Genomic DNA, 12695 nt, shown 5'->3' with positions numbered 1-12695 from the left:
ATGAAGGGTCTAGGCCTGAAATGTCAGCCTTTCTGCTCCTATGATGCTGCTTGGCCTGCTGTGTTCATCCAGCTCTGCACCTTGTTATCTCACTAGTTACTTCTTTTAAGACCTCAGGGTGAAATCCAACAGGGGACGTGGATTTGTCACATCTCAGCTCCAACAAGTTATTCAGTATTACTTCCGTGGTGATTTCAATTTTCTTCACTTCCTCCCTCCCTTTCAATTCCTGATTTACACCTATTTCCAGGACACTACTTGTCTCCTTTTTTGTGAAGACCAAAACAGCTCTGATGAAGAGTCATCTAGAATCAAAAAGTTAGCTTGCTTTCTCGCCATGCATGCTGCCTGACTCAGTGTGATTTCCAGCAGTTTTTGTTTCCGGTACAGATTCCAGCATTTACAGTAATTTGCTCCAACAAAATATCTGTTCAGTTCATCTGTTGTCTCCTTATTCCCCATTACTAATTCCCAGGCTCATTTTCTACAGGACCAACACCCAGAATGCAACCTGCAGGCTGTCGTACTGACAAAGGCTAAAAAAAATCTGTGTGCAGCACCCAAGCTTCAGTCAGACTGTAGGCACTTTATTTGCATACTTAAAATAACTCATGCTTTTTTGAAGCCTCCTCTAGAAGTTTGGTATCTCCAGCAAAATGAATGCTAACAGAGTAAAGAGGGTAATTAAAAAATAAATAGACAACAAACTATAAACACTGTAAAGACATGTCTCACTTTACGTTAACAGCCTCTCATAATGTGCTTAAATAAGTTATACATTTCCATCATAAAAGATTAAGGTCTGTTACTGGCACAAGATTGTACAAATGATTGTGCTCACACTGGAAAATTATCAATATTCTAGAGGTATAATAAAGTTAAAGTGTACTTGTTAGTCAAGCCAAAAGTTCCTAAGGTGTTTGTCTTGAGTAAAGCAAGATCACAGTCCTGGGCTTCTTCATTGAACACCTTTAACAATCCGTGTCAGTACAATGGATTACATTGTTGAGATAACTGCAATGGGCTGTCAGTTTGATGTCATACGTTTAGCAAGAACCAAGAGCATTTGAAGTATTCATCATTGTCAATGGTATTTCCGACGATTTTCTGTCCATTCACTTTAGTAAAAAGTTCTAGAATTCATGCCAATGATTTCATTGTCTTTGCGGCTCCTTTGTTAAAAATATTTTATGATTTGCAGATAGGACAGTACTTGGGAATCAATTTATATCAGTTAAAGATAATTGTCCTTTTTAAAGTCATTCTTAGGTGTACGTTTGGTTACTTAAAATGAAAATGAAATGCGTATGAAGAATTTATGTTTTATCCATCCATAGGATCTGGGCATCACTGGCAAAACCAGCATTTATTGCTTTAGAGATGGTGGTGAGCCTCTGACTTGAAGCATTGCAGCCAGACCATTTCAGCTGTTAGTTGAGAGTCAACCATGTTGCTCTGAGCCTAAAGTCGCATAGGCCAGACCAGGTAAGGATGACAGATTTCCTTCCTCAAAAGAACATTGGTGAACCAGATAGTATTTTACAAAGGTTTGGTAGTTTCATTGTCAACATTACTGGTACCAGAATTTTACTGCAGATATAGTTAATCAACAAAATTTAAGTTCCTCACCCGTAGTGGGGTTCAGCAGCACAATAGCTATGCTACTACATATGTAGAAGCATATGGTAGAATACTATATCCATCACTTGCAAGTTTCAAACTGTAGTGACTGGGACAAGGGCCAGGTGGATCTCATTGACAATGAGATTCTTGATTTGGGGTTGTTAACCTGGGCCAATCAGGGAGTCTTGACTGACAGATTATAAACAGGAGATTCAGAGAGGTTCCTCATTCTGGGGGGGGGGAACTGGCTCTGAGCTGGCTGGTCAGAGCCCATGTAGTGTGAACATGTAAATAAAAGGTGACATGGTGACAGAATACCCAGCCTCTGTGCAATTATTTCACAAACGTATCTCCATTTTGTACAATTATAAAAGCAACTATTTGTCCAGACAATTTTGTTTGACTGTTAAGCTTGACATCAAGCAGTATTTAGGAGTAGCCAGAGCATTCATTAGAAAACAAGAAATGCTTTTATATAAATAGTAGTACCCTTAAATGTGAAAAAAATCTCCCAAACACTTGCAAGAAGAAAAATGCAAAAATGCAATGTAAATGTAGATAATAGGAGATATCACTGAACATTTGGTGGCTTTTAAGAGATCATGTGAGGGAAGTGTAGCAGAGTCAAAAAATATGGAGCTGGAAAAGCACAGCAGGTCAGACAGCATCCGAGGAGCAGGAAAGTCAACGCTTCAGGTCAGAACCCTTCTTCAGTCTTTGAACTGAAACATTGACTTCCCTGCTCCTCGGATACAGTTTTACCTGCTTTGCTTTTCCTGCTCCACATTTTTTGACTCTAGCTTCCAGCATTTGCAGTCCTTTCTGTCTTGAAGTGTAACAGAGGTCAACAAAAGAATGTGTAATTGGAAGACGAATGGTGTGCATGAGTAAAGACTCTAGACAAGTTAAAAGGGCTGAAAATGAGCAATACATCACAGTTCCAGAAAAAAAAAAGCTGGCATCTAAAACTAGAAAACACCTAGCCTGGAGAAATTCATAAATACATGAAATATGAAGAACCACTGAGGGCTAAGAGAGAAAAAAATAACTGTTGAAGGGTTAACTACCATCATACTTAAAATAAGTATATTAGTGTCTGATGTGAAGAGAAGTTACTCAAATCTTTCAAGTCAGCCAGCCATAAAGTGAGTTTGTAGCTGAGTGGGAGATGGGGAAGACACTTCAATATATATTTCCTTTTCCTGCTGTGTACATCCCTCCACAAATGTGACATAAATAATAATATGGATAAAAGCTTTGCTACTAAATTGTCTTGCAGTGACCATCCCATGCACCAAGGTCAACATGATAAACATTATATCTTGAAGAAGGAAATCCTCTCTCAAATGATTGCGAAATGATTTTGAAGAAGTGACCAGGAAGATTGATGAGGGCAGGACGGTAGACATGGTCTACATGGATTTCAGATAAGATTCCACATGGTAGACTGCTCTGGAAGGTTAGATCGTATGAAATCCAGGGAGACCTGGCAAATTGGATACACAATTGGCTTGATGGTAGGAAGCAGAGAGTAACAGTGGAATAATGCTTGTCGGACTGGAGACCTGTGATGACTTGTGCGCCTCAGGGGTCGGTTCTGGGCCCATTACTGTTTGTCGTCTACATCAATGATTTGGATGAAAATGTAGAAGGCATGATTAGTAAGTTTGTGAAGGACACTAAAATAGGTGGTATCGCGGACAGTGAGGAAGTTTATCAGAAATTGCAACAAGATCTTGATCAGCTGGAGAAATAGCCTGAGAAATGGCAAATAAGGTTTAATATAGATAAGTGTGAGGTGTTGCATTTTGGAAAGTCAAATCAAGGTAGGAGTTTCATGGTGAATGGTAGGGCCTTAAGGAGTGTAGTGGAACAGAGGGACCTTGGAGTTCAGGTACATGGTTCTCTGAAAGTGGAGTCACAGGTAGACAGGGCAGTGGAGAAGGCTTTTGGCACACTGGCCTTCATCAGTCAGGGCACTGAGTACAGAAGTTGGGGGAAGATAAGTTGCAGTTGTACAGGATATTGGTGAGGCTGCATTTGGAGCATTGCGTTCAGTTTTGGTCGCTTTGCCACAGGAAGGATGTTATTAAAGAAGAAATTTACAAGGATGTTACCAGGACTCAAGGGACTGAGTTATACGGAGAGGTTGGTCAAGTTAGGACTTCTTTCTTCACAGTGTAGCAGCCTGAGGGGGGGGATCTCATAGAAGTTTATAAGATCATGAGAGGCATGGATAGGGTGAATGCACTCAGTCTTTTTTCCCAGGGTTGGGGATTCAAGGACTAGAGTGCATCAGTTTAAAGTAAGAGAGGAATGAATACATTAGAACCTGAGGGGTAGTAAGAACTGTCAACGCTGGAGTCAGAGATAACACAGCGTGGAGCTGGAGGAACACAGCAGGCCAGTCAGCATCTGAGGAGCAGGAAAGCTGAAAAATATTTTTCTGGAAGAAGGGTCAGCTTTCCTGCTCCTCAGATGCTGCCTGGCCTGCTGTGATCCTCCAGCTCCACACTGTGTTATCAGAACCTGAGGGGCAACTGTTTTACACAGAGATTGGTATGCATATGGAATGAGCTGCCAGCAGATGTGGTTGAGGCAGGTACATTAACAACATTAAAAAGGCATTTGGACTAATACATGGAAAGGAAAGGTTAAGAAGGATATGGGCCAAGTGCAGGAAAATGGGGTTAGTGTGGATGGACATTTTGGTCGGCATGGACCCATTTGGGCTGAAGGGCCTGTCTCCATGCTGTAGGGCTCTGTGACTCTATGACCGTATGCAATCAGCTTGAAGCAGGAACAAAGTAATTGTATGGACTGAGTCTAGTGTTGAGTTCCAAATAAAAGTCAACTGATTCAAAATTAATTCTATTTCTCTGCAGACACTGTCAGGGCTCACAGATTTCTCCAGCACTTTCTGTTTCTATTTCAGATTTCCAGTATCTGTAGTATTTTGCCGTTGTAATAGTGTACGGGCTGATATCTGTTGGCTCTCTGGAATGCTGACTATCAGGTGCATCTAGAATGTCTGCACAAATCACTTCTTTGCAATAATTTGACGTACGCATGTAACTACTCATTGGGAAGTGGTGAGCTTAGGCTGTTTAACTTCAGCTGCTGAATCACAAGTGCCATTTTCAATTTTTTTATAACTATTTCTAAGCAGCATTTGTGCAAACAATCATTTTATGCTTTAGGGAAACATCAATCAATTGACCACAATAAATTTCTGATCAAACTCAATGTTCAGAAGAAGCAACGCTTCAGATAAAATGTTTTTTCTTTGAAGTCTACAAATGTGATGCCATAGTGGGTAAAATCCATCACGTGAAACTCAATAAACCTTTAGATTAAAAAGAGGCCAACAATCTAGCCTTTAAACCCATGGGGTTAACTTTTCACTGCCAGGTTGGGTGTGCAGAGTTGGGCAATTTCCTGACCTGGCGAACCTGGCTCAGGTGAAGCATCCCTGAGTGGCCAGATTTTCATTCCCACAGTATTGGAGGAGGTTGGGACCACAGGAAATATAGTGAAGTTGACTCACCACCCTGGAAACAACATGGAGGAAGTCACAAGGGCTGATAAATGCTGAGGCAGACTCAATTTCTTGAGATTTTCCCAGTTATATTAGAAACAGTAAGACTCTCCAGACCTCTTCCCTCACAAGACCACACTCCTCACACACTTGCCATGCCTCATTCATGTCAATTCATACCTCATAGTTCCTCATATCTTGGATGGCAACCTATGTCTGTCTACCCACCCCCATGGTCTCTTATAGCTACCATGCCAATTCACCTTGTTTTTTGAACTGACTGCCATGCACGGACTTCTTTAAAAAAAAACACTCATTGATTGATTTAATACATTCAAATCACTTGTAATAAACATGTCTAATCTTAGACCCACACCAAAGGCAGCTTATCTCTAATTAAATAATTTGAAGCGGTCAATAAAGTTCTAAACTCAAACCCACCTTCGAAAATGATAAATTGTGGAAGGAGTCAAGCAACAATGATCCTTTAATCATTATCATCAGAGTTATGTCAATAAATATCAATTGAAATTACAAGCACTAATTTTATTTTAACTGCAGGTATTATTTTGCCATAAAATATATAGAGCAGGGGATTTAACTGACTTGGTAGTCCGACAATTCCACAGACTTTATCCACTTTTTATGCACATTTATGTTCACTCTTTGCAACTCAAAGGAGTACCTGACCTCTCCAAAGAAATTTGGCAGGTTTCTCTAATTTATCATTGTTTGGAAATAACAGTAACAAAAATTGCTGAATGAAGGTAGCTGCATTTATAATTGTGCTGCTGCCTATGTGAACCCCAAATGCACATGTACATCCCACACCCAGTTTCCACGTCACTTGGCAAAAATGGTGATGGTGATGAGGATAGGTCTTCCAGATTCAGAGATCCAGCATCAGTTTGGCTTGGGTGCAAAGCCCTTTGTGAAAATTCTGGCTGTTGTATTCAAATTACAACACTGGAAAGCATCATTTCATTTAACCCTGCATACTGAGGGGAAGAAGTAGAGCCACAGAAACCTGTATCTATTTAATGCAAGTTCCAGGGTTGACTAACACCAAGAAAAACTGCCTTTATACTGTAATTATAACAATCTTTTCCTTCTTGAGATATGGTCAAAATAAGTTGCGATATTCAGTAAATTGCACTAGATGACTAAAACCAAGATTGTAATATCTTAACTATATTTCACACGCTAGGTATTATCCCTAGAAGGGTGAAACAATGATAGAATAGTTTATGGTTTTGCTCAACTTTGCCCTTTAGAAGAACACTGCATTTTTGAGATTTGCAGTTTACATCTGAGACTGTCCGGCGAAGGTGAGAATTGCAGTGATGTTAAAAGGTGGTATGTGTGATTACTCTGCATAAATAATGATATGGCTGATGTACCCTAACTTTGCAAAGAGGGCTGTTAAGCTTTAGAAACTTAATAACTTATAATGGTGCCATTTTAGTTGAGATTCCAGAACAGTGTCTACGAACTAGATCTTATACTCCAAGATCTTTCAACTACATAAGCATCAATGGGATCCTCAAACCAAAGTATCAACAGTCATCTACATGTGAAAGGTAAAACTGTTAAGTCTTAACGATGCTTGAGTGAAACCTTTAAAACTGTTCTGCCTGACTGTGAATTGGGAAACTCCAATTTCTAGTATGAACAAGAATTAACATGCCTTGCTTAATCCATGTACCAAATCACAATAGACTTGTAGCCTGACCCAGTGCTTTATTTTATGGGTTTGCTACCCAGATAACAGAGTCAAAATATGCTTTGTAAATACTGGTACCCAGATCTTGGATTTCAATTTCATAGACACAAATTAAATCATTCAAGTAAAGATAGTTCTTGTTATATATATTCGCAAAAACTTACTCAAAAGATGTACTCAGTGCAGAAAATTGGCAGATTCTAACATTCTTTATAAAGTCTAGGACAAAGGTCATACTACTATTCCTTCCAATGCTACAATTGTGTGACTTCTTCAGTATTACAGTTATTTTCACCAAGATACAGCCAGCAAAACTATACAGAGGACAATTTCAGCTGAATAAGATTCTTTCCCAAAAGCTCAAATGGAAGTGCTGTTATTGAATTGTCTAATATAATTTTTGCATAGCAAGCAGAAGCATTGCATTAGCTAATTCACTTCCTGACCATTCGACACTGGAAATGGTCAGGATCAAAACATTCTACTTACGTGCCCGAATATACTTCAATGGATAGTGTTGGCTCCACAATACCATATGTTTCTATTTCTTCCATGTCATCGATGTATGTTGTTTTCCTTCCCAGACCACCTAATTCTGTGCATAAATCTATTTCTGGTAAACCCCATTTCTGCAAAAGATAATAAATTAGATCTTCAGACCATTATATTCTTGGCAATTATTTGGCCCCCAACAAGAAAGCTTTGATTATCTCAAAACACACAGACATCAGACAAAGCATCCTTCGGCAGGATCCATGCTTACTACTAAAAACAATGAAATACTACTAGAATAGGCTCCATTGTATTTATATTTATTATTACACCTTTATTTCACTGATACTAAAAATAGGCCTTTGATCTCATGCATATTTGTGACTTTTATCACCAACATTAAATTATGGATAATTTGGCGATGAGCAGAATCCAGTACAACAGAAAAGTGCATTTAATTGTTTCTTGATTCATACTTCTTCCTTTCATTTGGATTTGAGTTGTGCAATTTCTTGTTTGTGTTTGCTTGCCTTCACCTTCCCTATCCTTTTTGACTTTCACGACCTGCTAAAGTTTAATCAACCAATAAAGTTTCATTTTCTTCAACGAACAACATCTTCAAACATCAAGAGCAGTGTATTCTGTTGAGGTTGGTTGGCTCGCCGAGCTGGTTTGTTGTTCCGCAGACATTTTGTTACCATGCTGCGTAACATCATCAGTGCAGCCTCCGATGAAGCATCGGTGTGTTTTCCCGCCTGGTTTTTTTAATTCTGGAGTCCGTTCAGCTGGATTGCTTCACTTCCAGTTTTCCTTCGTAGTGGAGTGTATATGGGGTGGAGTTCTATTTGTTTATTGATGGCTTTCTTTGTGGAATACCAGGCTTCTAGGAATTCCCATGCCTGTCTCTGCTTAGCTTGTCACAGGATTTTGGTGTTGTCCCAGTCGAACTGGTGGTTCTCCCTACCCATGTGGATTGAGATGAGTGAGTATTGGTCGTGTCTTTTTGTGGCCAACTGGTGTTCATGTACTCTCGTTGTTAGTTTCCTTCCTGTTTGTCCGATGTAGTGTTTCTCACAGTCTCTGCAGGGGATCTTGTAGATGACACTGGTCCTGTCCATGGCGGGGAGCGGCTCTTTAGTTCAGGTAAGCAGTTGTCGTAGGGTTGATGTGGGTTCGTGTGCCACTCTGATGCCCAGCGGTTGTAGGAGTCTTGTGGTTAGGTCCGATGTGTTCCTGATGTAGGGTAGTGTGATGAGTGTGTCGGGGCGTGTAGTATCTTCCTGATGTTGTTCATGCAGGCATCTTCTGACCCAGTTTTTTGGATATCCATTATCCTTGAAAATCTGGAAGAGGTATTCTTCTTCCTCTTGGCGTAGTTCTGTGTTGCTGCAGTGTGTTGTTGCCTGTTTAAATAGTGTTTGCTCACAGCTTCATTTGTGTGTGTTGGGATGGTTACTGTTGAAGTTCAGTACCTGGTCCGTGTGTGTGGCTTTTCTGTGTACTTTCGTTTGCAGTTCCCCATTTGTCTTGCGCTCTACCATGACATCCAGGAATGGGAGCTGTTTGTTCTTCTCCTCCTCTCTGGTGAATTTTATTCCAGTGAGGGTGTTGTTTATAAGTTTGTGTGTCTCCTCTAGTTTGGTCCGTTTAATGATGACAAAGGTGTCATCCACGTAGCGTATCCATAGTTTTGATTGGATTACGAAGGAAAACTGGAAGTGAGGCAATCCAGCTCAATGGACTCCAGAGTTTAAAAATCAGGCGAGAAAAAAACACAGCGACACTTCATCGGAGGCTGCACTGATGATGTTACCCAGCACAGTAACGAAATGTCTGCGGAACAACAAACCAGATCGGCGAGCCAACCAACCTCAACACCCATAACCCAAGCTACAAATCTACTCCAAAACAGTAGTGTATTCTTTCAATCTGTTTTCTCTCCTCCAATCTATGTAGCATATCTCGCTTATTTTGACCCTGTAACCTTTTAACTTCATATGATGCACAATGACAGCAATCAACTAATGCTCCAAGATTTCACAAACTTCCAAAAATACTAAAATTTGATTTGTTACTTGCTACATAGCTACTTTTCACATTGAAGGCAGTGAATACATGGTTTGCTGCCTTTCCACAAGTGTAGGTTTATTTAGCAGTCACAATTTATCACCATTTATCATAGCTTCTGCATTTCATTTCAATCCTAAATCTGATGCTGCTTGGCCTGCTGTGTTCATCCAGCTCTACGCCTTGTTATCTCTGATATATCTTATTGTTTTGTTTCTTTTATTCATCCAGTCAGCTGGATCGGCAGCATTTATTGTCTCTCCCTAATGGCCCAAAGGGCAGTTAAGAGTCAACCACATTGCTGTGGGGTCTGGAGTCACATGTAGGCCAGACCAGTTAAGGATGGCAGTTTCCTTCCCTAAAGGACATTAGTGAAACGGATGGGTTTTTCCAACATTGATGATGGATTCATCGTCATCATTAGACTCTTAATTCCTGATTTTTATTGAATTCAAATTCCATCATCTGCCACGGCAGGATTCGAACCCCAGTCCCCAGAACATTACCTTGGGTCTCTGGATTCCAGCAATAAAACCATTAGGCAATCACTTCTCCATTTGTACCCTCTAAGATACTGGAAAAGCTCTTTCTGATTCTTTTACTTCCCCCTCTCATAGTCTCTTTCTAGTGGAATTAACCAACAGACTGGGATATTTTCTTGTCTAAGCGTAGCAGGTATTTTGGCAAAAGGAAGAATTTTGAGACATGAGCAAAACGCATAAGGTAAAATATGGAAAAAGAAAGCATATTCAATCTCCTGATATCCTACTGAAAATTCAGAAGTCTTTGTAATTGATGACAAATCAAATCGAACATGTGGATCAATAACTGGCTACTTCCTGTCTTAAAAATTTAAAAAGCACATTTACCTTGACTATTCTTCCTAAAGAGCCAATCAAACACTCATTAGGAGTAGATATTAATGTATCATCACAACTGTCTTCAGTCATCTCCTTTCCCCAAATATCTGCAAGATTCAAGAAACCTTCTTCCAATGCAATTTTATCACCTTCAAAGTTAGGCTTTTGATAAAGGATCCAACTGTTGGGAAAAATTTAAAACATTGATATCAACACAATGAATACCAGTCACACAATATTTATGAAATTTTGTCTCACTTGAACAGTTCTATTTAGGTTTTAGTGCACATTATTTACTTCCCAGTCTAGTAAGTTCAAGAATACTCAGAAGACTAAGAGAAAGAACCTTCAACAGTCAATGGATATAATGAGACAGCTAAATAGGGAGATGTGAACCCACTGGAATCTGCAAAAGACTTTGGACTGCTTCCCACAAGGACTGCAATTCTTCAGAGAGCATGCTGTAACATATACATGAAGCATCTGGTCATGGATCTTGATAAGACACTAACAAGGACTCTGGAGCACAACATAGGGTGATAAACCCCAGGAGAGGAAAAGGGGCATTAAGCTTGTTTCTAGAATTGAACTGTGTGGGCCACCAAAAAGGAGATCTTAGAGGAGGGTACAGAGCACATGTGCAGGTGCAGGTTTTGCATGAATGAAACTTGAACATCACAAACTCAGGACAAGCAGCATCTCAGTGTCAACCAAACTAGAATATGGGACAACTGACCCTGAGAAGATTGATCACACTGCATATTTTGAAAATTGCATAGTTAAGCGGCACCATTGAATTATTCTCAACAACATTTATTCTTTTGTCGGTGGTGATTCCAGTTCATGTTTTGTCCTCCCAAGTTCCCTCATTTGTAGAGGGCCCATGTATGAAGGATCGTACCTCAAGCCATGTCTGCACCCTTAGCCGAGCTTTACCAGCTCGACTCCTGCAGGGGCCACTTGGTTCCGGAACCCGGATTCTCATGTGGGCAAAGAACAAAATTGACAAATTCTAAGAAAATAAAAGGAACGCTTTAACAGGGTTGGATGGGAGTGGAGGTGTCAGGGAGGTGGGATTCAGGATAGCTCCTGTTGATGGATGCGAGGGCCAGGAAAGGTTAAATTCTGATGAAGTTTCTAGAGTTCATGATTAATTAAGGAAAACTAGCACACAGGTTTGTTAAGGGAAAATCTTGTTTAACTGACTTGTTTGAGTTTTGATGGGGTGATAGAGAGGAGCAAAGGGATCAGGGTGTAAATGCACAGTTGAGAGTGCAGTTAATAAAGCAAGCAGCACCCTGGACTTTAAAGGAGGCAGAGTGCAAAAAGCAAGGAAGTTATGCTAAACTTGTATGGAACACTGATTCCTCAAAAGGAGTATTGCATCCAGTTCTAGACACCACAACTGAGGAGGAATGTTGATTCATGTCAGGGTGCAGAAATTATTCATGGGAATGGTTCCAGGGATGAAGAACTTCAGTCACACGGACAGACTGGTAAAGTTGGGACTGCTCTCCTTGGGAGCAGAGAAGGTTGCAGGGAGATTTAATAGAAATATTCGTAATCATCAGGAGTCCTGATGGAGTAGTTAGGAAAAACTGTTCCAAATGGTGGAAACATTGAGAAACGGGGGGACAGATTTAAAGTGACTGGGAAAACAACTAATGGTGAAATAATGAAAATATTTCTTCATGCAGTGAGTGGTTAGCATCTGGAATGCATTGCCTGAGAGTCTGGTGGTGTTCAATTAAGGTACTCAAGAGGCAGTTGGATTATTCTCCGAAAAGGAAACATATTCAGGACTGAATGGGAAAGTAAGCACAGTGGCACATAGGTAAGTGTTCTTTTAAAAAGATGCATGTAGACATTGGACCGAATGGGCTCCTTCTCTTTTGTAACCATTCTATCATTCTATGTTCATTTTAGTTTGATTCAGTAAAAACCTTAAAAGTTGAAATCTTGTTGCGCAATTCATTTAAATTGGTCACTGCAAATACAAATTTAAAGAAAAATGATTAGATTTTATGGAGTTCACAACAACAACGGTATTGATATAAGGTTTACATTTTGCTACTGAGCATTTTTTTTATTCATTCATAGGAAGTGGCCGTTGTTGGTTGGGCCCGGATGTGCTGCCAATTCCTAATTGCCCTTGAAGTGATGGTGAGCTACCTTCTTGAACTGTTACAGTCCTTGGTGTGTAAGGGTACCCACAGTGAATTTAGGGAGCATGTTCCAGGATTTTGAACCCACGACAGTGAAGGAAATGATTTAGTTCCAAGTCATAATACTGTGTGACTTTGGGGAGGACTCGCAGGTTGTGGTGTTTCCATGCATATGCTGCCCTTGACCTCTAGCGAATAGAAGACTTGCGTTTGGAAGGAGCTATTGG

At 40.1% G+C, this 12695-nt stretch overlaps 1 protein-coding gene across 1 annotated transcript in view; it reads right to left on the bottom strand.

The window, feature by feature from the left end:
* The window catches only part of crybg1a (crystallin beta-gamma domain containing 1a), an 84933-nt gene that overhangs the window by 52967 nt on the left and 19271 nt on the right, over positions 1 to 12695 (bottom strand). Inside the window, exons 6-7 of the mRNA XM_048596700.1 lie at positions 10313 to 10484; positions 7374 to 7513 (exon numbers count right to left, since the gene is read on the bottom strand). Of these exons, the coding sequence (XP_048452657.1) occupies positions 7374 to 7513; positions 10313 to 10484 (312 nt within the window). The remainder of the gene's footprint in view (positions 1 to 7373; positions 7514 to 10312; positions 10485 to 12695) is intronic.

Source organism: Rhincodon typus, chromosome 5 (genome assembly GCF_021869965.1).
Source record: "Rhincodon typus isolate 14 chromosome 5, sRhiTyp1.1, whole genome shotgun sequence".
In the NCBI taxonomy this organism is placed as follows: Eukaryota; Metazoa; Chordata; class Chondrichthyes; order Orectolobiformes; family Rhincodontidae; genus Rhincodon; species Rhincodon typus.
This window is presented reverse-complemented; position numbering and strand designations above follow the sequence as displayed.